Genomic DNA, 27,910 nt, shown 5'->3' on the forward strand with positions numbered 1-27,910 from the left:
TTTTTATCATTTTACTATAAAAGTTAATTAGTTTAAAAAATTTAAATGAAATAAGTTATTTTAAAATTTCAATTTACCTAATATATTTTGTAGTATATAAAACTTATTTTAAATAATCCATTAAATCAAAATATCTGTGGACAGAAAAAAAATATTACTACATGTTTTATTGTATAATGAATGTATGAAGAACTTAAAAAAATGAATTTAGGAATTAGGGATAATTTGACGTAAATAGTAGACGCAAACCGAGTTAGATGTTACAAGTGGATCAATCAACTAACAGTAAGGTTGTTTCACCTTAACTGGAATAGGGGTGTTTTCTAGGTAGTTTGATTCGAATTTAGGGTAAAATAAAATCTGAATCACTTTAATTGATTTGGATTGATTTGAATTTGAATTTTTTTTTTTTTTTGTCTTATACAAATTAGCTTGATTCATTTCAGAAGTGGCAAAGCACGCATCAGGAGTTGAATGAAGCAATCGGAAGCAACGTCGTTGGCGGCGAGGAAGCGTGGGAAGTGGGGATACATATGGCCGATGTGGACGACGCTGTTGCTCCACCTCCTCGCCATTCTCCTCTTCACCACCGGCTTTCTCCTCACCCGAACCGAGCTTCCTTACCACAGCCACTGCTCCGACGTGTCCCACTCTCCTTGCTTCTCTTCCAACAACAACGGATCTTGCTGGACCAAACCCGCCACTAATCGTCTCCTCATCATCGTTCTCGATGCTCTCAGGTACACACTATTATACACTATGCATTTTCATATATGGATGATGTTCACAGCTATTACGAATTCATTGTTTGCGTTATGCTATTTGATTTGCGTTTCAGGTTTGATTTTGTTGCTCCCAGTACCTTCTTTGCAGGTTATTACCTATCTTGCCTATTGTTGACTTGCCAAACGACTTTTTCTACTTTTTTTTTTTGTTTTGTTATGAGTTGGTTATGCTATGTTTTATGTGACAGAATCGAAACCATGGATGGATAAACTGCGAGTTTTGAAGAATGCGGCGTCTACGCGGCCTTTGTCCGCTAGGATTTTCAAAGCCATTGCTGATCCGCCTACCACAAGTTTGCAGCGTTTGAAGGTCTAATAATTTTCTTTCTCATGAAAGCATCATGTTACAGTTATGAATTAGTGTTGCAACTTTCTCTGCTGCTAGATTGTTTTGAATGTGTATGAATTGGGGATTTGGTGTTTCGTATCTTGAAGTAGCTTTTGATTTGGTAGGGATTGACAACTGGTGGACTTCCGACTTTTGTGGATGTTGGAAATAGCTTTGGTGCACCTGCAATTGTGGAAGATAACTTCATAAACCAGGTAGGTCTTCTTTTTGGCTTTTTGCTTGAATGCTTGTCATTTGAAATATCGGATTACTAGTTCACTTCCAGATTGAAACAGTATTTTATTGAATTTCTGTTAATTCAAATGTATGTATGTATTCACTTACAGTTGGTTCAAAACGGGAAGAAAGTTGTTATGATGGGGGATGATACATGGACACAGTTATTTCCTCATCATTTTGAAAGATCATATCCATACCCTTCTTTTAATGTCAAAGATCTTCATACGGTAGGCCTTATGTCCTGTTAAGCCTGATATTTTAGTAGCCTTTTAATGCTTGCAATATATGCTGAGTAGGGTTGGCTTTACTCTTTTTGTTTGGTCCATCAATTCAATTTCTATGACATATTGCTGCTTATTTTCTAGGTTGACAATGGATGCATAGAGCACCTATTACCATCCCTATACGAAGAAGATTGGGATGTTCTTATAGCACATTTTCTTGGAGTGGTATGCTTGATTTTGTTTCATAGTATTCAGCTAATAATCTTAATATCTGCATTCTATACCCTGTTTTTCCTATTCTCATTCAGCACCATTATGATAAGTAATTTTTGCCTTGTTCTGTATGGTATTCTGCTTGGTTCAGGATCATGCAGGACATATATTTGGTGTTGACTCCACCCCAATGATAGAAAAGTTGGAGCAATACAATACCATTTTAGAGGTAACTTTCTGTAATTCTTGATTTTACAAAATTTGTGGTAATCTTGTATTCATGTTTTAGTTGGATTAGTATTTGCCTATTTGGTGATTTCCATGAGTTAATAAGCAAACTAACCTAAATTCTTTTAGAGAGTTATTGAAGTTCTGGAAAATCAGTCTGGACCTGGGAGCTCACATGAAAATACTATGCTTGTGGTCATGGGTGACCATGGACAAACCCTAAATGGTGATCATGGCGGTGGGAGTGCTGAAGAGGTGTGTACAACACCTATGGTGTCTTTTCATATGCTTATTTATTTATTTATATATTTTCCCCCAATTTGACTTATGATATTTGTGATGACATCGTGCAGGTGGAAACTGCCATTTTTGCAATGAGTTTTAAGAAGCCTCTTTCTTCTGTGCCCTCAGAATTTGATTCTTGTTCTTGTCAACTAGATCTGGTATTTACTATCCCTTTTGAAGTTTATACATACATAGACAATAAACATGTTGGTGTCTTTAAGTTTCTTTTATATCTCTTTCCAAATTCCGTCAATCTTTTACTTCCTCTTGCACATGCTCATTACCTCTAGTGCTAGAAAAGTCAAGAAATAGTTTTAGAGAATTGGGAGTGGTAGAATAACATATTGTTATGTATAAGTGATTGAAGGGCCATTGGAAAACTAAAACATTAACTTCATGCACACAACACATTACCTAATATATCTAACTTAAAGGATATGCTTGAATAAATATTCATTCTACTCATAGGCAGTGTGATACTGTGATCAATGCTACTCTACTCTGATTAGTGGTTCTCACAATCATGAAACTGACAATTGATCTGATAGCAATAACCAAGGCACAGGAAGTGCCCGGTCCACGCCGTTTACTTTTTTCCCTGCCGCCAGCCAACAATCCCCACACCCTCCTCCGCACGCATCCATTAGATGCCTGTTGTCTGAGGAACTCGCCACTCGTCGCGACAAGGGCCTCTGTTACCATTGCGAAGAAAAATGGTCACAGGGCCATCGCTGCAAGCCTCGTCTTCAGATGTTCATCGTAGAAGACGACGAGGACTTCCCCGATGAGATTCCGCCTTTGGAAATGCCCTCAACCCCCTCTACCACTTCGACCACGCCCCAAATCCCACAGCTTAGCCTTCATGCCCTCGCAGGGATGCCGGTTCCAGAGACTTTCCGCGCGTATGGCACCATCAACCACCATCGTGTAGTGGTCCTCATCGATGGAGAGAGCACACACAATTTCCTTCAGGACCGTATCGCCAAGTTCCTGTCTCTCCCCTCATCTACGACCCCACCTATGCAAGTAATGGTGGGTAATGGCACCACCATGACCTGTGACAGGCACTACCGCCAGGTCCCTCTCCACATGCAAGGTCACCGATTCGAGGTCGACCTATACGCTTTACCCTTCAGTGGCGCCGATGTAGTCTTAGGGGTTTAGTGGCTTCAGGATCTCGGACTCGTCACCACGGACTATAACCATCTCACCATGACATTTCAGTTTATGGGCCAGCCCATTACTATACAAGCCGATATTCCACTCCAGCCCACACCGGCCTCAGCCCAACAACTTCGCCGCCTGTTCCACACCGAGAGCGTCTCGGCCCTATTCCAACTTGCCATCGTCACCAAACCCACTCCGACCACCCCTGACTCCGACAACCCATCCACCCCTGTTATCGACCCAAACCCACCACCACCTGCCCTCACCTCTCTATTAACACGGTTCGCAACAATCTTCCGTGAACCAACCACTCTCCCTCCCTCATGCCCCATCACCCACCATATCCATCTTCAACCTAATTCATCCTTGATAAACGTCCGCCCATACCGTTACCCGCATTCCCAAAAAGCCGAGCTGGAGAAACAGGTGGTGGCCATGCTTTCAACTGGCCTTATCCGCCTAAGCCAGAGCCCCTTCTCCTCACCCGTCCTATTGGTGAAGAAGAAGGACGACACCTGGAGATGCTGCGTGGACTATCGAGCTCTCAACTCTGTCACGGTCCGCGACAAGTTTCCTATGCCCACCATCGATGAACTTCTCGATGAGCTTGGCCGTGCTTGTTGGTTCTCAAAACTTGATCTTCGCCAAGGATTTCACCAAATCTGCGTGGTAGAGGAAGACATTCCTAAGACGGCATTTCGGACCCACCACAGGCACTATGAATCTGCGTTATGCCTTTTGGTTTGTGCAATGCACCCTCTACCTTCCAGGCGACCATGAACGAGCTCCTCAGGCCTTTTCTCCGCAAGTTCGCTGCAATATTTTTTGATGACATACTGGTATACAGCATGTCGTTGACTGATCACTTAGACCATTTGGAGCTCATCCTGCAGGCCCTGACCAACGGAGAGTTTTATCTTCGTCGTTCTAAATGCCTTTTTGCTCGTCGCCAACTACAATACTTGGGTCATATTGTGTCCACCGATGGCGTCGCCCCCGACCCGGAAAAGATTCAGACCATGGTCAACTGGCCTCGTCCATTGTCCACCACGGAATTGCACGGGTTTTTGGGCCTCACTGGGGTAGCAACCACCTATAGAGAATTCCAGAGCAATTAGATATTTTCAAATTCTGTAACTAACTGTTGTTAGGCAGTTAGAGAATCATCTATATATGTAATAGTGAATTAATGAATAAAGGCAGAGAAGAATTTCCTTATCTTAATATCTTTAGCAGTAGTGTAGAATACTCTACCATGATCTTTATAATTCTATGCTTGGATTTTAATTTTTTCTGGGTAAATTACATATCAGGATGGGAAGAATGTTTGTATCAGCACCATGCAGCAGGTTAGGAAAGCTTTTCTGTTTTAATGGAATTTTGAACACCTCATATAATTTTATATATTCATTCCTTTATGTATCCCTAATCCCCTATCATCCTTTACAGCTTGACTTTGCAGTAACAGTATCAGCATTGCTTGGCATACCTTTCCCTTACGGAAGGTGCAGTGTAAGCATCCTGTCTATGTTGCTATTGTCTTTGTTTGTTTTCTTTTATATTAGTATAGCTATATATTTAGCTAATGTATTGACTCAACTGGCTTTATATATTTCTCACTTTTTTTTTTCCGTTATGAACTGTGGGTTAAATGGGAGGTTATTTCGGTCTCATAATTTCGGATTTAGTATTTGATGTTTTAAGGTGGTTTGCAAGGGCATAGGATAATTATTGCTTAAAAGTATCGGTTTTAAGTGTTACTTGGTGTTGACAATTTACAGAAAATCACTGGAAGTTGAAGGGGATTGTAATTTATTTTTAAAGAAAATTTAAAGAGGATAAATGAATATATAGTAAAATTTTGGAGCAATTGTGCCTAAGTAGATGTCTATCCCATCATCCAGCATTTAGAGTTGCTAGAGGGCTTTAGAAACTTTAGTTACTTAGTCTTGATAGAAATGTTAGATATATATGAAAAACAAAATGAAGCACCTGTGCAATTCCTGCAGTCAAGTTCAATAAATATATTGTGCAACAGAACATTAATCTCATGTATATATTAGCCTCCAGATTTCTGGACTTAAGCCTTGTTGATTGGTCACTTTGCTGGCCTTGTCTGAATGTCCTGAGTCCTATTCTCAAATCATTTCCTTAATCTGGAAGCTTCTATTTTAATGTTTGGTTTCATTTTCTTATATGCCATCATGTTATAGCATGTTGTTTTAAAAATTTCTTGATGGGAACTATGTTAAGTACTCACAATATCATTTTCTTGGTCCTCAGCATTGGTCACATCAATCCTGAATTATATGCATTAGGAGCTGATAGTTGGAATTCGGATGCCTCTCAAAAGCTATCAAAATCAGATATCTGGATGCAGAATTATGCTAATGCACTGTGCATAAATTCTTGGCAGGTACTTGTTGAATCTTATACTCTAAATTATGAGTTACTGTTTCTACAATTTTTCTACTCAAATTTTGGCTATAAAGTTGTGAAATGGACCTTGATGGTGTGGTGCACTTCAAAAGTTAGAATACCTCCCTTTCCTGGATGCAGCATTTGCTCTTATTTCTCCTCAGAGATATTTGTTGACTTCAAAAACACAGCAATATCCTTTACTTCTTCCTGTTTCATTTAACAAAATTCTTGTTTTTACTTTTGAGAACCCCATGCTTACTTTTTAACAAAGGGTTTTCTGTTGGAGTTTGATAGTTGATACCACAAAGCTGCTCAAGCATATCCTGTATTTTCTTTCTCATTTAAAATATGTTAATATTTTCCAGACTGAAACAAACATATCCTGTATTTTCTTTCTCATTTGAAAATATGAGGACTTAAAAATGCACTTTTTTATTTACATATAAAGAGTTTAATAGGTATGGTCAATATAAAAGTTTTTATATTGTCAACCAATCAGAAATCATTCTTGGTATAGCTTTAAAGGTAGTTATTATAAAAATTTACATATTTACCATACATGATGGTTTGTGATTGGATGATAGTGTAAAAGATCTTTATGATGTTAGTGTCAATGCATGTATTATTTATTTATAAAAAATGCTTTGACATTTTTGTAATGTAAGTAAATTTAGTTTCACATTGTTACATTCTAGCCTTTTTATGTTTTCAAAATGGCTTCACTTTACTTTAAGGAAATCTTGGGTTTTACTACCATCTCTTTTTGGGTGTTTATTTATGGCAACCAATAATGATACAAGCTGTTACTTAGGGGAGTGTGTGAGGGAGATAGTTTAGTCATTTCAATGATGCTTTTCTCCTTGCCTAGGTGAAGAGATATGTAGATGCTTACTCAACTTCATCAGCGGTTGGATTTTCCCATGATGACTTATCACGAATAGCAAGTGTTTATGCTCAAGTGGAGAATCATTGGTCACATTCCACAAAAAAGCTTTTGCTTGATAGACAAAATGACAGTGATACATTAGTGCCTGCACTTAAGAGACAAATTGATGCATACTTCAAGTTTCTAACAACAGTCTCTGAGTTAGCTCGGTCTAAATGGACTGAATTTGATTTGAACATGATGGGAACTGGCATTGGAATCATGTTAGTATCACTTATATTTCAAGTTTTTACTATTTTAAGGGCAAACAAGAAGCATGGCGTAATGTTCTCATCATCTGGAGATTCTTGCATTATCACTGGCTCAATTTTCACAATTTTTTTACTGGGCATTCGTGCATGCAGTTTCCTTTCAAACAGTTATATCTGTAAGTGTGAAGTATTTTTTTTTCATGGACATTCCACTTCGATTGTCAACGATGTTTAACATAGTCATTGTTTTTCACTCAATCTGTTTTGTCAGTGGAGGAAGGGAAAGTAGCAAATTTTCTTTTGAGCACATCTGGAATTGTGACATTACGCCAATCAGTTATCCAGGGGAAGCTTTTAAAAGAAGTATTTAGTTTTTTTCTTCTTTGTCTATAAGCTTAGTATTATATGTGAACCTCCTTACATTCTAAGGCATGTGTGCCTATAGAAGTTTTGTTGAAATTCTAATTAAATGGCTCTTGAACTTGATTTTGCAGAGCATTGGGTTCCTTATTTTGAGCACTTTGTGCCGATTTGCAATTGAAGTTGGGCTGTCCAAGCAGGCTGCCACATCTGCTTTCATGAAAGACTATACCTCATGGGTCATCAACATAGCCTCAGGTTTACCTGTATGGGACTATGCAGCTGAAGTTATACCAATGGTAGTTCTGATTCTGCTGGCAGCTTGGCTTTACAAGGCCACCAGTGGCAGCTTGTTTGATTGGCCATGGAAGTATGTCATACTGGGCACTATCTTGAGTTATATGCTAATAATTGTGCATTGGATCACAGACAGTGATAGATTTGGTGGCACATTGATGTCTCAAAACATTGGAAGAACTTATATACCTAGAATCATTTATGCTATTGCTTTGGGACAGTTGTTATTATTGACATTTGGCCAATTATTTAAGAATAGCAGTTTAGATTGCAAGACAATTTTAGTTGCAAAAACAATGGCCATATTATCTGCGTGGAGTTCAACTGTCATTCTTCTTTCAGGAAAACAGGGTCCCATGGTTGCTTTTGCATCCATAGTTGGAGGTGCTCTTTCTTTTTGTGCTCTTATGTTGTATAAATTGGCTATATCCTGCTGCATGATTCTTCAAATACACCTCTGTCATGGCTTTACTTATGCTGCTAATATTTGTAGATTAGCAATGGGTATTGTGCCATTTATTAGTCAATTTCATGAGCATGAAGCTGCATGCTCTTTAGTGAATAAATGTTTTATTTTCTATGTATTCCAGGTTATTTTATTATGAAGTTTGTTAACGTAGAAGGTGGTAAGGATGAACCTCATAGAAGTTTTTCTATTATGCAATGGAGCCTCTTTGCTACATGTCTCTTTTTCTGCAGTGGTCACTGGTATGCATGTAACTTTCAAGGTTTAATTTGTGGAGTTATAATTATCATTTTCTTATATGTTGTGTATGACTTTGTAACTTTTTCAGTCCTGCATTCCCTTGGTCTTATAATAGATTTTGAAAATTTTGATTTCAGGTGTGCATTTGATGGTCTCCGCTATGGTGCTGCATTTATAGGGTAAATAATTATTACCATGCTTATATAACAAACATTTGAGCTACTAGTTAGATCTGATATTGGAACTATTAATCAAATGTGACCATTACAATCCACCCTATATTAAATTTGTTTCTTTTGTAGTAATCAGTTATTGGCTTTTAAAGGGGGGTTTTATCTGTCATTACTATTACTGTTCAATTGGTAAATCAAATCATTGAGACACTGATTATTTTCCAGGTTTGAAGAATTTGTGCTTGTTCGCCAAGCAATCCTCCTTGCTATTGATACATTTGGTTTTTCTATCATCCTTCCAGTATTTGGACTCCCACTTCTTGTAGCAACCAAGTACCAGGCTAATCTTGGAAAGCATTTTATTTTCACACAATTATCTCAAGTGAGTTTCCTCCATTTATTAGTAGATCTACTAGTTGATCATTGAATGCATTGCTTTTTCAATGCAATAACCACTCAATGTTCTATATAGATGTATACAACATATGGGCTCATAACAGCAATTACAACTACTTTCACAATATTATGTGTCACAATTCAAAGGCGGCACCTGATGGTAAATTTGCTATCTTTTATTTAAATGTTTTTCATCTACCCATCTCATCATATTTGATACTAGTACGTTTTACTCAATGCTTAATAATTTTTGCAGGTTTGGGGTTTATTTGCTCCAAAGTTTGTTTTCGATGTGTTCAATCTTATTCTTACAGATGTCTTGATCTGTTTGGCCTCAATTTACTATTTTGATCAAGGGAAAGATGACCAAGAATTGAAATCATAAGGTTGCTTAATAACATATATACTATGATCGATTTACATCTTTTTTCCCCCTTTAACTTGTGTTTTTGAGTTTTGTCATGATTTGAGCTTTTGCTGTTTAGTATTTAACGTAGTGAAACTGTGAAAGCATATGGGGGCATATTGTAGTCCTCCCCCTTCCTGCTGCAAAGAATTTTGTGATATAGAAATATTTATAATTCCAAATGATTTTTTTTTTATCCGACCAACCGATGCTTTCTGGTCTTTGATGATGCTAGCTAGTAAAATAACTCACGACGGTCAATACATGAAGTTGATTATTTCCAGACTTTTACTATAATAATATAGGGGGTGTAATCTGGTTGAGGTTTGGATGAATCCTTTTGAATACAATTACATGTAATGAATTCTCCGCCCTGCTGTCAGTTGGTTTTGATCTGTCTGGTGCCAATTCCACTTTAGATTCAAACTATGTCTACATTGATATCAACACTAACAATATTAACAACTAATATTATTGATAGAAAAAAAAAAACTAGCACTGTCGGCAATCAGAGCCATGACACGTTCATTCGTATTCATTACCATGTTTGAGAATAATCATTCGGGTAGACCCTTGTTGAAAGTTTTCATGGTGGACACTTCCGTTGCATATCTTGAAATTCAAGTTTAGGTGGGTTCAAGGAGGATTATGAAATAAAGTATATACCATAGTAAAATATTAAAGGATTACTATAGAAAACTGTAAGAAAAAAAAAATTAGGAAAAAATATAATTTTTTAGCATGACAATATGTCGTACCCAATGAGTTATGACCAGGAAGAAGACGACATAAGACATGCGAAATGAAGCAAAAGGGTACGGGTTAGCGTCCTGCTGCCATTGGCCCAATCATGGCGCGAAGGTTGCCAATATAGCATGATTGACAGTTTGACACCATTATGTGAAGCATTCAACCTTTAATTCCAAGTTAATTTTAGCATGGCATCAAGTGCAAGGTTGTTAAAGCGTATCTAACTGGATGTTCATGCTTAGCTCATAGTGGTACATCATACATTTAACGGATTTTAATATATACATTATAAAACGGGTATGATGCTATGTTTAAAGGGTTAGGGTTCCGAGAGTTCAGTGATTAGTATTTTAACTTGTATGTTGCTTGAACTTAAAGAGTTCAATTTAGTTCGAGTTGTGGAATGCCTTTTGTGGTACTTTATTCATTTTAGTTAGCTAAAATTAATAATCCCGATGCTATTTCCCCTCTTTTCTTTTTTGCGTGGATATATCACTTGACCAACTCAAATTAGCGTGATTGATTTTCCATTTAGAGGTAACTAGTTAGTACTTTTCCGTTTGGGGAATTTGTGTGGTTGAGAAAACACTTTATTATTATGTCATCAGGAAGATAAGGAAGAAGAATCATATGCCCCTAGAGTTAAGAAAGCTCTAATGGCATTGGTTTTCATTTTCAAGTCAATAATGCAAAGAGACATTCGCCTATAACAAATAATAAATGTTATACTCATACACACACAATGCTTTAGGAAGTTAGGAAGTGACTTCAAGATATAATTAGCAGCCATGTTTATAATGTGAAATATGTCTTGAAACCTAATGAATTCGGGAGGACACCCGAGATTTATGACTCAACAAAAAAAAAAAGATGACGTGAAATTTTTTGCCTTATTATTTTAATAATTGAAGGGGTGAAACATGAAAAGAAAAATAAGAAAAAGAAATAGGTGATACTGAAAGTTGGGAGAAGAGATTAAAAGATCCACTGTTCCTCAATAAAGATGGGAGCCTCGGATAGTAACGATGTTATTGGATCACTTTTGGTTTGTTTTGTCAACATTAAAGCATCTAGACTTTGGTGCAGTTCATGGACGGACGATATTTTCAGTCAAACCTCACAATTTTCTTAGTGGAAACAGACTTGATAATTGATTACTTTGAGGATTTCCCTTCTATGCTTGTCTTTACCAACAAAGTCAATAGAACGTTTTTGTCGTCTCTAGTTAGCCACCCCCATATCTTTCTCATAATTATGGTGAGTTTTTTACTATAGATTTATTATTTTTTGAGGCCGGTTTAGCTTACCCAGTTGCCAACTATGAGCCAACGGAGACGTCCCTTCTTACAATGCATGATATGATTTATTAGCATGCTTTCCGTGTCATCCTTGTCATGAAAGCAACTCGGTGATCACTATAAAGTATATCTTTTCACACGGATTGCACTGCAACCAAAATTAACTCTCCTTACTACTCCTCTCCAAGAGCTTGCTGTTTTCTAGCTGTTGTTGCATTGCTCAGCCATGGTAAAACTATCTGCACATTGTTTGCAAAATTTCAGTGTTAGACTTTATTCATAAAAGGGTTCATAGTTTGATTAATTTTATATTATTATCTGTTTATCTTTGGGGCATGCAAATAGTTCAAAAATGATCCTGCTTTCCCATTGTTTACAAAACAGCTAGAAATGGCTCATTCATTTGCTTAAATGTGTCTTTTTACAATGTAGGATTTGAAAGCTGAGGCTAACGCGGGAGATACTGAGTTCCAAGCAGTGAAGATTCCGAGACAAGGAGGATATAGAGCCACATATTTCATCTTTGGTGGGTAAACTATATAAGTTCCTCTCATTCACAATTTATTTTTTTATTTGATTTATTTTTAAATAAAGTTGAATTATCTGTTTGACGAAGGCAAATTCATTGGTTTTTACTGCAGCAATGATGTTGCTGGATAACATTGGCTTTGTGGCCAACATGGTAAGCTTGGTTTTATATTTCATGAACGTCATGCATTTTGACTACTCTGGTTCTGCAACCACCACAACAAACTGGTTGGGTACTACTTTCTTGCTGACGATCGTTGGAGGGTTCATCTCCGATACTTATATGAATCGCCTCAACACTTGCATCCTCTTTGGCATAATCCAGTTGTTGGTAAAGTACAAACAACCGAGCTGCTTAATGTTAATTGAAGGGCCAAAACTTTAAGTCTGTTCTAATTGAAATAACTAGAATACAAGTAATAATCACTGCTGCTTTCTGATTTACAATGCAAAGATGCAATACGTGTATCAGATACGATATGTATCTAATCTGTCAATAATATGATACATGTAAGATACGTATATAGAAATGTATAAAAATTCATAAAACATGATAAATAAATTAATTGCAGTTCTGCATATCCAAATTAAGAACATGCTTTTTGGACATTACTAAAAACAAAAGTAAGAAAAAAAAGGAATAATATGAATCTTATTCCTTTCTTGAGATCATTGATAAAGAGGACAATTTTCAATTTTGGTTCATTAAGGGATGATGCTTTTATGTTTTTACATTATACATGCTTCTATGTCTCGTGTAGCTATATTAAATTTTCTTAACTTTTTTGAAGGCTTAAATATTTTATTGGTATCCAAGAGTATTGATATTGAATACAGATACAAATACGTAAAGCAAATTAAAGTATCACTACTTCATAGGTGCTAATGCTTAAACAGTTAAACAGACACCCACACACACACAAGTGGAAGTAATTTTTCCTCATTGTCTTAATCTTGATATTTTCGAATTGCAGGGATACTCCCTACTTGTGATTCAATCCCACGACAAAACACTTCAGCCTGATCCATGTTTAAAATCAACATGTGTGCATGGCACTAAAGCTTTGCTGTTGTACGCTTCAATATACTTGCTAGCACTTGGTGGTGGTGGAATCAGAGGCTGTGTACCTGCTCTCGGAGCTGATCAATTTGATGAAAACAAACCAAAAGAAGGTGTACAACTAGCCAGTTTCTTCAATTGGTTTTTGTTTAGCATTACAATTGGGGCCAGCTTAGGAGTCACCTTTGTAGTTTATGTGAGCACGGAATCCCAATGGTACAAAGGTTTTATCATATCTATGTCATGTTCTGCTACTGGTCTCATTTTCATTGCCTTGGGAAAGAGATTCTATCGTGCCAGGGTGCCGGGAGAGAGTCCATTGTTAAGTGTTTTACAGGTCTCTACCTTTCCCCTCCATGTTTGATTGCTATTCAAGTTTATACTAGATTCATTTGAGATTGTTCTTGCAGGTGCTGGTGGTCACAGTAAAGAATTGGAGGGTGAAAGTACCCTTGGATTCTGATGAGTTGTATGAAATACAAAGTCATGAATCTAATTTAAAGAAAAAACTCATCCCTCACACTAACCAATTCAGGTTGGACTTTCTACTATCCCTCCTCTAAATGGTTTCTTTTTAGTGCCTTTTGAAGTTATCTGTTTTCAGGTGTCAATAACACACACACACATATATATTTGCTATTTGGCTTTTCAAGTCACTTACTATGACTTAGATAGTTTACATCTTTTCACTACCACTGTATGAGAAAGTGCTATGTTCCAACTTTGTTTTTTGTTTTAATAGTGTAAAACTTTTTTGGTAGGGTGATAATTGTCAAATTCAAATCCTAAATTAAATTTTTTAGACAATGAATTACTTGAAATACATTCTTACTGAATATTAGGAGGCATTTTCTAGCATACATATGCAAGAGAAACGCATATTTCATACTTGTAATTTTGTGCACGGATAGGGTTCTAGACAAAGCTGCTGTTCTACCTGAAGGAATTGAGGCAAGGAGATGGAAAGTCTGCACAGTGACACAAGTGGAGGAAGTGAAGATTCTCACAAGGATGATGCCTATTCTTCTAAGTACCATCATCATGAATACATCTTTAGCCCAATTGCAAACCTTCTCCATCCAACAAGGAACCTTAATGAACACATACATTGGCAAACTGAACATACCAGCAGCTTCCATTCCCATAATTCCATTAGTATTCATGACCCTTTTGATACCGGTTTACGAATTTGCTTTCGTACCACTTGTCCGGAGAATCACCGGCCACCCCAATGGAATAACAGAACTACAAAGAGTTGGGGTTGGCCTTGTTTTGTCAGCAATCTCAATGGTCATAGCAGGGGCGATAGAGGTGAAAAGAAAGCACGAATTCAATGATCATAATCAGCACCGTATCAGCCTCTTTTGGCTCTCTTTCCACTATGCAATCTTTGGGATAGCTGACATGTTCACATTGGTGGGGTTGTTGGAGTTTTTCTACAAAGAAGCTCCTCAAGGCATGCGTTCACTTTCCACTTCCTTTTCCTTTCTTTCCTTGTCCATTGGTTACTACTTGAGCACAGCTTTTGTTGAGCTCATCAACTTGGTGACTGGTAAGATTGCCAAGAGCAAGAAAGGGTGGCTAGAGGGACGTGACTTGAACCGAAACCATGTTGAATTATTCTACTGGTTTTTGGCTATACTCAGCATAATTAACTTTGTCATTTATCTGATGTGTGCAAAATGGTACAAATACCAAAGTGTTGTACCATTTGATAAGGGAATGTTGCTCAAAGATCCACCTCCTCGTAATGATGAAAACGTCTACTCTACTAGCTTTGTGTCCACGGTTCAAAACATTCCCCCGAATGAAGAAAAATAAATGAGAAAACTCAGTTTCACGAGAAATTATTGTATGGTCTAAAATAATGTTTTCTCCGATTACATTATTTCACTTTTCAATTAATCTACACATGACATGAAATTATATTTTTATTAGTTTGTTATAAAGAGTTAATAATGTGTCACGTAGAGATTTATCAAGACGGTATAATATATACTATATAATAATTTATACCCACTGTCTTTATTATTGTATTTTGATGTGATTCCTGAGTGTATCTTTGGAAATATTCTTGTCAACCATTATGTATTTTGTAATACAAAAATGATAATTCAGGTTATTCCACATTCAGATCACAAATGAATTCAGGAGAGAACTAGATTGGATCTCATGACAGTGTTCTATACTTTAGATATGATGATGACAACTTGGCAAAATAAAATATAACACAATTAAGTGGTATGATAAAGGATGTTATATATTGGAATTATTGTAGATATATGATTCATATATTATATTTTTATTTTTATTGTGATATAAATATTACTAATTTGTCTTATTTTCTCTCTCTCATAAAAAAATTGTACAAATATAGTTTTTAAAATTATTACGGGCTTTCTAGTGGACCTACCTTCATTTTCTTTTTGGGCTTTGTAATGCAGACGAGGAAAATATGTGGGCCCCTTTTATTTATTATGTATTCCTCCTACCGCATTCATCGCCGATTGATTCATTAATTAATTCTAAGGAGGTCTGGCTAATGCTATTCACATGACTTCAAATTAAAGCTTACCGGAAAGTTTTTTTAAGAAAAAGTTTTTGTGATTTTTTAAAAGCTTTTTTTTATAACATATGAAAATAATTGATTGCTTTTAATAATCGAATAGAATGTAATAGAATCTTTGCATTTAATAAAATGTAAGTTTTCGTATTTACTCGTTTTTATTAAGGTTAGGTTTTTATCCTAAAAAAAAAGATTAGTTTTTTTTTTTTTTGCAATAACAAGTTTATTACCCTATTTATATTTTGTCCCATTATTTACCTGGGTTGTTGAAAAGGCTAACATAATAACATACGTATAGATCCAGTAAAAAGAAAACCATATACGTAGAGACACAGTTCCTTACCTTTTTTTTATCAGAAAAATGATGCATGGAGATAATCAACGACTGAATATTGTCTTCTCAACTTTAAAGTTTAAGTATGAAGTATAGACTTATTAAAGCTTCATCTAAATTAACATATTTCTTCACCAAAAAAAATCTTTACCATAAAAAAGTAACTTATTTGATTAATTAATAAATTTCAAATATTAAATCAAAAAATACAAAACAAAAAAGTTGTTAATAATTTTTTCGAAAGCATGCCACATTTTTATTTAATGTTTTTAAAGAACCCCCCTTGGTACTAGTACTGCTTCACCTTGGCTTTTCCTCGGAAATAATAGGAAAATATTTGGTTAAATTGGTTTTTTTCTTCTCAAATTTGATCTTTTATTATAAAAAAACGTAGACAAAAAAGTTAAAATAAGCTTTGTTTCATTTAATACTAAAATATTTATGACATAAAAATATATAATATTATTTAATATTCAAAAAATGAATATGTTTATTAAAAATTGATATCATGATTACAAAGATTGAAACCTGTAAAGTAGATGAAGTGGACATTAGTCACCGAAGCAGAGTTGTATTATGGTAAATTCGTTACGAGGTCACAATCACAGTAAGAGTATGGTTCGGTTTATTCGTTGGGTTAAAAATGAAGGAGCAACAAGGCTTGACGAAGAAAGGGATAATTGGCAGTGAAGAATGAAGACATTCTGTCCCAATCATCAGAACTCATGCTTTCTGCCTTGTTTCTGAAATATTAATGGATGCTTATATATATGTTTGATGAATTATCTACATCTATTCTTATTTTTTATTTCTCTCTCTTATATTCATAGTAATCTGTATATAAATAAATTTATAAAATCAGTGTCTCATCCTTCTACGGTAATGGGCTTTTTTTATTTAAACTTAAAAAAAAAGTAATTTTAGAAAGAAAAAAATATTTTTTAAAAAAACAAATAAAAATTGCTTCTTAAAAAAACACTAGTTATTTTAAAAGAAAATAGTTTAAGCAGACATACCACAAACAAAAAAAATTACTTTGATAATTTTTTTAAAACAAACTTAAACAAATGGATACTCAGAAAAAAAAAACTTAAACAAAAGGACCCCTTAAGAATGTTTTTCCATTCTACTACTTTTTTACAACCATAAAATTAGTACCACATTATTTAATAAATTTATTGATTAGGAATAAAGCAAAATAACCCTAAAAATTTTAGAATGTATTCACGAGGTCACTCCCTGTGTTAAACTGAAGCTTGGTTGAAGTGAGTTGTTCCCATCTAGTTTCTATTTTTGTTATGTGACTAGGTGGGAGACGTACGTGCCTTTGTATGATATTGGATACCATTATACCAAACCTATATAAATGCAATAATACATATGCGATTAAGACGGATTCACCTATTCACTTTGAAAGATTAAAGTGAAAACTTATGATATCTTATGTCAAAATTAATTTTATAAAATAAAGATTATTGTAATTTGTAAATATCCACCAAGATACACGACTAAACAACTCATACTTTTTTCCCTTTAAATAATTCGCTCACTTCCGAAACCAAAAATATTTTATGCATTGAAGATGATATTTTGATTTAATCATAGACATCTTAAATTTGAGTTCCTGATGAAATCCTAACGTGTTGAATATTTGAAAAATACCATTATTATTAAATGTCCTGGAGAGCTGTGGTCCTAAACACCAAAAAATATTATATGGTACCACACCAAAATAAAAGGAACAAAACAAGGTGATGGCTACATTACGAGGTCACGTGTCGAAGGATAAATGTAAACATTGGGTACAAAGAGAGATAAGAAAATAAAAAAAAAATGTTTGATAGCATAAGTGATGTAATAATGAAGAGAGAAAAAAAACACAACATGTGATTAGTTCGAAACTTCAAATAGTATACACATGAATCTTTTAAATAAAATCTCGAATGAGAGAAAAAAAAATAGTTAAAAAGAACTACCTAACTAAAAATCCTCAGTTAAGTTCTATACTTCAGTTGAGTTTGATGATGTGTTTGTTTTTAAAGAGAGAAATAATATTAAATAAAAATTTTGTATCTTTTTTTAGATTCTCACGTTTTACATTGTAATTTAACTCAAAATAATTATCTTCAATTTCTATCCTCTGATTTAAGTATCACGTATACACAGTACAGTTGCATAAAGGTGTGTGGTCATACTACAAAAATACAAAGAAAATGGAGAAAAGTGATATAGAAGTAGAAAGATAGAATAATTTAATTTTGATAAGCTGTGATTCTGGAGTTGGATTTTGCACAACTCATGAGAGGCAGAGAGGGCCCAGAGTTTGAACAGTGTGAGAGTGATGGGAGTGAGGTACAGCTCTGCCCAGCTTCCTCCTCTCATGTTTCATGTCGGTGCCATTTTCCCCACATTACTTAACTTGCAATTGCCATTCTAAGCTACAAGTTTAGTTCCCGCACTCATTCATTATCCATCCTTTTCATGTGATGCAATTATTTACTCTCTAAATACATTTCATTCCTGCTTGGACTTTGCTGTTTATCATTTGCATTTATTTTTTGTTGGTCTTCAAAAAAGTGTCCATCCTTTCTATGTATTCTCTCTTCCCTTAAAGCCCTTCTGTGTTTTGTCACAGCTATTATTGCTGCATTCAGTGGTAATTTATTACCTAAGTAGAAAACTTGCCTATTTTTCTTGTCATTGCCATTCTGTGATTCGAGTTTGTCAGAGAAAAAGTTTGCTTTTTTTGGCCCCCCAAAGGAATATACTTGCTCTCCAATCTCTTCTTTCCCTCCAACTTCACTCTCTTGAACTCTTCCTTTTCATGCTTTAAGTTAAAGATTCTGCAACCCTTTTTGCTGCCATTGTGTGTTTCTGGTGGCAATGTGCCAAAGAAGCATGAAGCTGCTGAGGATGTTTGTGTTTGTGGGGTTGGTGATTGTGAAATGGGTGGAAGGCTTTGAGGATGCTAATGTGACAGACCTTGACATGCAATATGTCAGTGGAAGAGGTTTCTACAGACCTTTGATGGTTGGTTTTACTCTTATTAATGGCGCTGCTGCTAAAGGAGCTGGTATTCATTCCTTCTGCACATCTGCCTAATTTCTTTGCATTAATTTCACCTTGCAAATGGAGTTTGTTCAAGTCATTTACTCTGATTTTAATGCCACTTTACTGATTTGCTTGATCAAATAAATGATTTGCTAGAAATAATTGTTTTGTTCATTTGGTGTCTGCTTTCAAATCATACTTGTGTATACCAATTTACTACATTGTGCCTACTCTGCTTCTCCATGAGCTAACCATTGAGAATGATGAAGAAACGTGTCATTTGTTTCTAAAACACGACTATTAGTTACTTTTACTGGCTTTGATTGAGATCTGGAGATAAGGATAATATGATATCTAATCAAACTTGTCTAGTTTACATGGTTGACATTACTTTTGAGGTGGGCCCTTTTAGAATTTAGGATCATTATGCCGATGACAGCTGCAAAACACAAAGTTATCAGATAATTGCTCATTATTACATAGCTTGATTTTTGTTCTTTTGTACAGTTTGCCTGGATGGATCTTTACCGGGGTACCATTTCCACCGTGGATATGGTTCAGGATCAAACAGTTGGCTCATACAATTGGAGGTATGTGAGACTCCTGAAGTTTGAATTAAGTTCACCAATGATGGGACACGATGGTTGTTTTCTTGTTAATAGCTACAACAATCATCCTTTTCAGTTTTTTGTTTTCTGACAAAGTTACTGTGATGAGTGTGACGCACAGATTGGTTAGAATGGCTATGATAATGCAATCCGAAATTGACACCTAAGCATACATAACTCTTTGTAGTTCAAGTTGCATCCAATCTTCTCCTTCTTTCTTAACCAATAAAGGTTATGTTCAAATATAGGCTTAATTACTAATTTGGTCCTTAAATTATTTAAAATGGCTCAATTTGGTCCTTTCCATTAAATACTTAAATTAGAGTCTTCTAATTTTTAAAAATGCTTCAAATTGAAACTGACACCGTTGTTGAAAACCGCCACTATTCGTAAGTGAAAAACGTCATAATTTAATTGATAGAACCTGATTGAAGCATTTTTAAAAATTAGAGGACCTTATTGGAGCGTTTGGAAATTTAGGGACCAAATTAGTAATTAAGCCTAAAATATACAACGTATTTAGAGAGACAGTGTATAGAGATGCCAAGATACTCAGTGTTGTTTGGTTTTATGACATGCAACTTATTTTTTTATCCTTCCTATACCCTTTCATGCAAGTAAATTATGCACCAATTTACAACCCACCTGGCTATCAATTCATAAGCAATACAGATTACCTTTCTAAATCTTGTTGGATAATGTCCTTGGTGATGTATTAGATATGATTATGTGCTAATCCTAACATAATTTGGAGTTGGAATTAGAAATTTCAACCAATACTCCTTCTAACCTACAAGGCTAAAACCTATTAGAAAATCTGTAAGGTTCTTCCATATAGCACGTGGAGTTGCAGGATTTAGCATTATGCTGTGATGACAATCAATTATAATCATTCATATTAGTGAACTTCTATGGGGCTCAGTGTTGGTGGCACATAAGATGATGTCAGTGTGAGACCTAGTGGCTAATATCATGGCCAGTCTTGAGAGATTTTGCTGCTGATACCATGTTTTCCGTATCTCTATTAGCTTCTTTCTCGTGCTCTTTCCTTAGTTATATCCTGCAACTTTGATAATCTTATAAGGAGGAACTGCTCCTTGCTGTAGGAAATGAAAATTTGGTAACGCATAATGGTAGCCTTAGCATTTACTGTGCTGCTGCAAATTTTGGTTTATTTTCAACATTGGGCCTGAGCAGTAAAATTTGGTATAAATATGGGGAAATTAAAAGATATATAACATTCCCATATTGACTGGATGGGCATGATATATCTGAAACACTTTCAAAAAGTGAAAAAGCAGAGAATATAGCCTTGGGCATTGAAATTCTGACTTTGTTTCAACATCCTGCAGATTTGTTTAGCCATAATAATTTCACTAAACCTTTTGGTTACAGGGAGGAGGCTGGTGTGGAACTATAAAAAATTGTCTTTATAGTAAGAAAACACGTCATGGTTCATCATTTTTTATGGAAAAACAAATACCATTTATTGGGATATTGAGCAACAAAGCTGAGGAAAATCCAGGTTATAACTCTCAAATCAACAGCATTGCTATTTCTCTTTTCAATTATACACATATACATAAGACATGCGTGTCCACCTGTTTATGCTTATTACTCTTCATTTAAATGAAAATTAACTTCATCTTTCTTTTGGATGATTATATTTTCAGATTTTTTCAATTGGAATAGAATAAAAATCCGTTATTGCGACGGTGCATCATTTAGTGGGGACAGTCAAAATGCGGTAAGAGGGGATGCAAGCTCTTTTTCACCATTAACTTCCTGCAGAAGCCATACATTCTGCTCTGTAGAATTCGTAAAATTTGCATGTTACTCATCTTAACTAAAAAATAATAATTCAAGTTGTCATTGATTGAAGCTAAAGCTGTCATTTCATTTTCTTATTCTCTTACCATATGATATTTATTTTTTCTAGTTATCCCTTATGGTGTACTATTCGTTTCTTTTTTCCCTCATGATTTTAAACTGTCTTTATATGTATTCAAGTTGTTCCTTTATTTCAACACTTGTATCAATCTATTTGATGTGAATCTGAATTTTATCAAATCAGGACTACTAATTCGTTTCTAGTGTTTATCTAAAACTCTTGTCTATTTAGCACTCTTTATTTGGGTTGATGGTGAATGTGGTCGAACTAATACTGAAGTCATCGTTGCTCCACAGGGAGCAGGGTTATATTTCAGAGGGCAACGCATTTGGCAAGCTGCTATGGAAGATTTAATGTCAAAAGGGATGCGCTATGCCAAACAGGTTTCCCTCTGACCTCTGATAATTTCAGGGGGGAAAAATTGCTTCCTGATTTCTTTTTGATATCATCTCTGTTTTTCTTTTTCAGGCTCTTCTATCTGGATGTTCTGCTGGAGGTTTAGCTACTATTATACATTGTGATGAATTTCGGGAATTGTTTACTAGAACCACAAGAGTAAAATGCTTAAGTGATGCTGGATTATTCCTTGATTCGTAAACATCGTCCCATGAACTTTCAATTCTAATCTATTATTTATTGGATCTGTTCATAAATCTTGGTTCTGATTAGTTCATATAGTTTTAGATACAAAATAATCGTCTAGAATTGTATTATTGCAGCGTTGATGTATCTGGTCGTCGCAGCTTAAGGAATTTGTTTGGAAGTGTGGTCACCTTACAGGTCTTTTCTCATTTGAATATTTTTTGTTGCTGTCATCTATTTCTATTTCGTAATAGATATTGTAAAAATGTTGTGAACTGGGCTCAAGCAATCATTTGCCTCAGGCTTGAACCACAAATAATCACAAATTATAATGGCAGTTAAGAGGCTGTCACAAGTTACTTGTATGTTGGAAAACATCTTTGATGCCTTAACAACAACAACTCAAATTAATAGATGCATCTTTTTGTGGCAGGGAGTGCAAAGGAGTCTTCCAAGGAGTTGTACCAGTCGCCTCAATCCAATTTTGGTAACTACTATTACTGTCATTCAAGATTGTAAAATTATACAACTAGTACAATCAAATTATAATTTTGTTGCTTCGGAGGAGATATATTTGTGAAAATGGGCATAATATGTAGATACTAGTATTGTTATTATAATTATGTTTTTCAATGCTGCGGCATCTCATGATTTTTTCTTTTTACTTTTTCGGTATTCTATTCTCAGTGCTATTTTCCTCAGCACTTAATTGCCGGTGTCAGGACACCATTATTTCTTCTCAATGCAGCTTATGATACTTGGCAGGTAAATTCCTTCAACCATTCCCCTTACAGTTTGTTCATTATGAAGATGAAAATAGTAATCTTTTTGAAATCAATGAGTCCTGCTAAATTCTAATTTCACCTGGTTTAGGGAGAGGACATGAATGGAAGTAAATTCTAATTTCACCTACTATTGATTTCCTAACTGAAATCAAAATGTCAAATAAGAATTTACGACAAGTCAATAATCATCGTCTTATGTCTTTTTACTATGCTATTGTTCCTTTAAGTCAATAATCATCAGCTAGCTTCTTATCACTTGTAGAGTCTGTTTGTGGATGACTTTAGAGCATGAAATTTCATGTCTCATGTTGTTGACCCTTCTTGTTATATGTGATGAACACGCATCACATTGCTGGCTTGAAGGACTAATATAAATGATTGCTTCCACTTTTTTCAGATTCAAGCCAGTCTTGCTCCACCATCTGCTGACTACCATTGGAACTGGTATGAATGCAGAAAAAATTATGCACGTTGCAGTGCACCACAGATACAGTATCTTCAAGGTAATTAATTAGAAGTTTCAAGAGTTGTCTGTAGTTTTTACCCTTTTTGAATTTTTCTGCCTCTGGAGTAGCATTTTCATGATGTCAATTGTTCTCAATATGGTTACTAATTGGTGGCAATATCATCAACTTTGAATAAATCAGGTTTTCGAAATCAGATGCTTAGATCTACAAGAGCCTTCTCACGGTCTTATAAAAATGGGTTATTCATAAATTCATGTTTCGCCCATTGCCAATCAGAAAGACAGGATACATGGTTTGCTCATGATTCCCCTCGTATTGGAAATAGGGTACGTCTTTTCTAACCAAATCATTGTAAATAATGTTTCTTTTATTAATTTTGAGGAAGACTTACACTTGAGTTGGTTTATTGGAGCAACAGTTAAGAACTTGGGATTTGATCGACATGTTTAAAGTGAGGGAAATGTGAAGTTATAGCTGTGGAAGTGTTAATTGGAAATCAATGGAGTAGATTTTTAGCTTCTCCATAATATGTTACACACGTGCATATACTTTAACGCAATTTCAACCACTGATTAGCTAATTCATGATCATTAATCTGCACTTTACCTTCTAAAGCATTGCCTCACTTTAGAGGAGTAAAATCTCAAGAGTTATGTGTTACTACATGAAAGCTTAACTATTTATAAGGGTTGACGAAATGTTTCCTTCTTCAAACCAATCCCACGAAATGAAGGGACAAAAATCATTGTTTAAGGTTTATATTTCTTTTTCATTTTGTTTTGTTTGTATTTTGCTTGTAGTTGTAAGGTTCCTTCTCACTCTTCTAATGATTGTCTAAACATACAAGCAGGGGATCGCGGAGTCGGTTGGGAACTGGTATTTTGGCCGAGTTAGTGTCCAGGCTATTGGCTGTCCTTACCCTTGTGACAAAACCTGCCATAATTTGGTATTTAAGTGATAGACCGTTCTAGTATCATCATTCTTTCAATAATTTTTTTCTGCTCCTACATTGCACATGCATCGTTGGTCTGAAAAAGGAAAAGACATTGCCAGAAAAAGCTAGCTCCAAAATAGCACAAAACCAGTTTATTGCCATAAATTATAATATTCATTCTTGTAAAACATTGGCTGAGCTTATTCAGTTTTCATTTAATTATTTTTTGCAAGTAGATTCAGGTTCCTGTCTCTGGAGCTCTGAAGTTTGAACCATGGACTGTAATCCAAATGATTACGTTTTGCTTTCTGTCTCTTCCCTTCTCATTAAACATTATTGTGCTTATACGAGTTCAATCGATGAAACAACATTTTATCTTTTACTTTATTTCAGATCATTGTTTTTGTCAAGTGGTGATACAAGCTTTGTGAAAACTAAAATAGTACAACGAAGGTAATGCTAGTTCACATATTGGACACGCATGAAATTAGATGTAGTGAATGGTTCATTACTACATTTCATCTTCCTTAGTGCCACACCATGGTCCTCAAGGAAACCTTCTGTGCTACATGCACATGGAAGATTGTTACATTTGTCTAGAAGAATTACATGAACATATATCTGCAAGAATGCCTAGCTTAAGTGGCTTTAAGGTGGTACTTTCTAGCTAGTCTCATTAGCCTTTTTACTCACTGTTGATTTGGTTACATACCTTCACGTTCACAATTCATAATAGTCTGCAAGAGAATGATATTCAATACTAAAGTATAAACTTAAAAAGAGAATGAAATCAATCATTATCAAAGTTGATGAATATTTTGTGCCAATGTTATAGTGATTTAAAAAAATTTGATTTGATGCTCATTGCTTCGTAAATACACAAAATACATGCGGAGTTAAATGGACAAATTAGTTGAAGTCAGATGATGTTACCTTCTGGAGCATGGTGTTCTCACTGATCTTAGTTGATATATGCTTTTCTCATCCACAATCCTTGTCTTGCATAGCATACTCTTGTTCTTGATTCCACGCCATTCACACAAACCTGTTTATCGACAAAACAGCTTATAACAGCACATAGCATGAAAAAAAATGCATGATGAAATTAATCCTTGCCTTAAGTTACTGTCCTTTCACTTAAGAACTATGTGCTTATTGAATCTGAGGTCTCTCAACTGTTGAACTCCAAATGCCTATTTGAATTCATTTGTAAAGAAAAAAAAGGGGGGAACTGAGAGCAATTAAGGAAAATAATCATCTAAGCCTTCAGATTAAATTTAAAAAATTACATAATAAATTTCAATTAAATCTCAACCATTGAAACTTTTCTCTTTCAGAGCAAATCAACATTTTTCTATACGCTTGAGAAATGCTTATTAGTATGAATTGATGATTAAAATTGCACATAGCAGACCCCATCTTTGTTTTCTGTCAAACCTTTTTTTTCATTTTCTAATTTTATATTATTCAATAGTAAAATATCGATACTTGTTTTCCTAAAGAACTTGTACCGCGTTTTCGTACTGAGTAGCATTCAACTTTTGTGTTTATATAAAGATAACAAACAAAATAATTGTCACGTTTGCTTTCTTTCTTTTTAAATTTTGGGACATACAAGAGTAACTTTATAGGTGAAATCACTATAAGTTATTTAAATGATTGTTTATTATTTGTTATGGATGTCATGATGACACTTTATTTATACAATTTAAGTAACTTCCTTTCTTAGTGGCATAGTTTTTTTGAAAACTCACTAAATAAGTCTCACAAATTATGCACATTTTAATTTTTACTATTATTATTATTATTTATTTTGATTTGATGTGTTGGTGCAGGACATTCATAGGGGCTCATTGTTGGCAGTGCTGACTTACTATTACTACACTTCATGATTTATTGGTCTGGTAGAGAAGTGGTAACCTAATATTTGATGCGTTGATGCATTAAATATATCGTAACCAAAGTTTGGGTTTTCCTGTAGGAGTTATCAGATGCTGGAAGCTACATTTTGTTTCTTCATTGATGGGCTTTAATATAATTTTGCTTATAAAAAAATATTATTTATTTTAATTTAAAATAATTAAAACAGAAAAGAAAACTTGACAGATTTTGAAATTTGCTCATTTTTAGATTTATTTCATTCCATATTTAATGCTCAGTATGGCACTGTTGGCTTTCACCATAAATGTTGGGAGGGTGGGATTTATTTATTTACATAAGAAATTGTTGCCTAATTATGAAACGACATCTTAGCATTGGCTATTGGTGCAATCTGTTTAGTACGGCTACACAAATGTAAAACCAAGTAACTCTCAATAAACACGCTCTAAGAAAAACATATGGTAAGCATCGCCATTGAATGAAGGTTAATTCTTTGTACTTTCCTTTTTTTTTTCTTATTTTAGAAATTAGTTTCTGGAATTATATTTTGTAAACTAATTTTTGGAATGTAAAAAAAAAAAAAGAAGGTGCAAAGACAAAAAATGGGATACGAAGTTCTAAGTTCTTAATCACAAAAATAAAATAAGGGATCTTATTATTAATACAGAACGCACCTCGTAAACGCTTCACATGTGTAGCGGCGTGCGTCATCCATGTGCAAAGTGCAAACATACCTATCTAGTTCTTGCTGTCACCTTGTTTTATTAATTGGTGATAGTACCTTACAACTACACACGTCTCCTTCAATACGTGCACGTACTAATCAAATAAGAGCATTCTTATCTTCACAACCAAAACAAGAGGAAAAAAATGTGAAATGAAATGCGTTATACAACCGAAAGATATAAAAAACTATATTATAAATTTTGTTACAGAAAATTTGAGTTGAAATATTATCATCCATAAAAAATTATAAAGATCCAATTATCCTCTATATGTTTTTTCATCCATCGAGTTGCTTACTGTTTTTTTAAGAGGGGTAATTGTTTACTGTTTAGAAATTAAAGCATGTAATTGTTTTTTTAAGAACTAATAGTACACTTAAACATATTCTTTGTTATGAGTAAAAAATTATTGAAAAATATAAAATTATGAAAACTCACTTTTATAATTATAAAGTGTGATAAAATAAACGTGTTCCTAGATTTTTTCACTAATTATGAATCAAAAGTAAGAACTGAGGGGTACAGTGAAAAACGTTAGGATGGTTGAGGTTGTTATAGTGACTTCCACATCTGGTGTCTTGGCACTCTCAACAAATCTTGGTCTCATTTTCAACTGATCTAATTAACTATATTAACATATATAACGTGAATTGATCATCATCAGGCTAGCTAGCAGCAGTTCCATACTAATCAAGGTGAGTCTTGATTCAAGAACCTAGCTGGTTGAAAGATTTTTTTTTTTTACAGTAAACACAGTTTATTCAAGGCCCTACAGAAGGCTTTACATTCATTCAATTAGGTTTATCATATAACAAAATAGCTCTTGAGATAATTGAGATTTTTAGATTGAGCCCCACACGAATCTCTAATACGACCCTCTGGAGGGATGAATTTTTGTCATTCCAAGTAAATAGCATATCACTCAAGAATTCTCTACGTAATAATGTTTGTGAAGGATCTGCGTTGCTTTTTGCCGTGTAACCTAAAATTTCTCCACTATTGAACTCATGACTCTTTTTCCTCACACAGTCTGTTCATAAAATCTTTTATAAGATAAAAACATGTTATTTTTGCATTGATTCAA

At 34.7% G+C, this 27,910-nt stretch overlaps 3 protein-coding genes across 7 annotated transcripts; all 3 read left to right on the forward strand.

The window, feature by feature from the left end:
* Positions 1 to 218: 218 nt before the first annotated feature.
* On the forward strand, positions 219 to 9,571 carry LOC114382561 (GPI ethanolamine phosphate transferase 3). Of its 3 annotated transcripts, none has more exons than XM_028342065.1 (21): positions 219 to 290; positions 447 to 740; positions 839 to 873; positions 974 to 1,095; positions 1,239 to 1,328; positions 1,461 to 1,580; positions 1,719 to 1,802; positions 1,942 to 2,019; positions 2,148 to 2,273; positions 2,372 to 2,461; positions 4,784 to 4,819; positions 4,920 to 4,975; positions 5,754 to 5,886; positions 6,760 to 7,204; positions 7,300 to 7,391; positions 7,523 to 8,069; positions 8,276 to 8,393; positions 8,529 to 8,570; positions 8,790 to 8,946; positions 9,037 to 9,120; positions 9,217 to 9,571. In XM_028342065.1, the coding sequence occupies exons 2-21, from the start codon at positions 475 to 477 to the stop codon at positions 9,343 to 9,345; spliced, it is 2,850 nt and encodes a 949-aa protein (XP_028197866.1). In that variant the 5' UTR covers positions 219 to 290; positions 447 to 474; the 3' UTR covers positions 9,346 to 9,571. The 3 variants fall into 3 exon arrangements, with proteins under 3 accessions (XP_028197866.1, XP_028197864.1, XP_028197867.1); XM_028342063.1 differs by having other exon boundaries at positions 282 to 327; XM_028342066.1 differs by lacking the exons at positions 219 to 290; positions 8,276 to 8,393; positions 9,037 to 9,120; positions 9,217 to 9,571 and having other exon boundaries at positions 404 to 740; positions 8,790 to 8,932.
* Positions 9,572 to 11,466: 1,895 nt separating this feature from the next.
* On the forward strand, positions 11,467 to 15,083 carry LOC114381249 (protein NRT1/ PTR FAMILY 4.5-like). Its single transcript, XM_028340464.1, has 6 exons — positions 11,467 to 11,643; positions 11,847 to 11,940; positions 12,056 to 12,273; positions 12,917 to 13,339; positions 13,413 to 13,537; positions 13,914 to 15,083. The coding sequence occupies exons 1-6, from the start codon at positions 11,641 to 11,643 to the stop codon at positions 14,821 to 14,823; spliced, it is 1,773 nt and encodes a 590-aa protein (XP_028196265.1). The 5' UTR covers positions 11,467 to 11,640; the 3' UTR covers positions 14,824 to 15,083.
* A 3,075-nt stretch (positions 15,084 to 18,158) lies between these two features.
* LOC114380724 (pectin acetylesterase 10-like) lies at positions 18,159 to 26,335 on the forward strand. 3 transcript variants are annotated; one of them, XR_003659853.1, is made up of 14 exons: positions 18,160 to 18,975; positions 19,461 to 19,543; positions 20,957 to 21,086; positions 21,235 to 21,308; positions 21,749 to 21,835; positions 21,921 to 22,045; positions 22,172 to 22,232; positions 22,468 to 22,521; positions 22,722 to 22,799; positions 23,217 to 23,322; positions 23,467 to 23,612; positions 24,137 to 24,232; positions 24,614 to 24,873; positions 26,056 to 26,335. XR_003659853.1 is itself a non-coding variant. In XM_028339738.1 (14 exons), the coding sequence occupies exons 1-13, from the start codon at positions 18,786 to 18,788 to the stop codon at positions 24,635 to 24,637; spliced, it is 1,254 nt and encodes a 417-aa protein (XP_028195539.1). In that variant the 5' UTR covers positions 18,160 to 18,785; the 3' UTR covers positions 24,638 to 24,673; positions 26,056 to 26,335. The 3 variants fall into 3 exon arrangements, 2 of the variants coding, with proteins under 2 accessions (XP_028195537.1, XP_028195539.1); XM_028339738.1 differs by having other exon boundaries at positions 24,614 to 24,673; XM_028339736.1 differs by lacking the exon at positions 24,614 to 24,873 and having other exon boundaries at positions 18,159 to 18,975.
* Positions 26,336 to 27,910: the final 1,575 nt, after the last annotated feature.

This window comes from Glycine soja, chromosome 13, assembly GCF_004193775.1.
Source record: "Glycine soja cultivar W05 chromosome 13, ASM419377v2, whole genome shotgun sequence".
In the NCBI taxonomy this organism is placed as follows: domain Eukaryota; kingdom Viridiplantae; phylum Streptophyta; class Magnoliopsida; order Fabales; family Fabaceae; genus Glycine; species Glycine soja.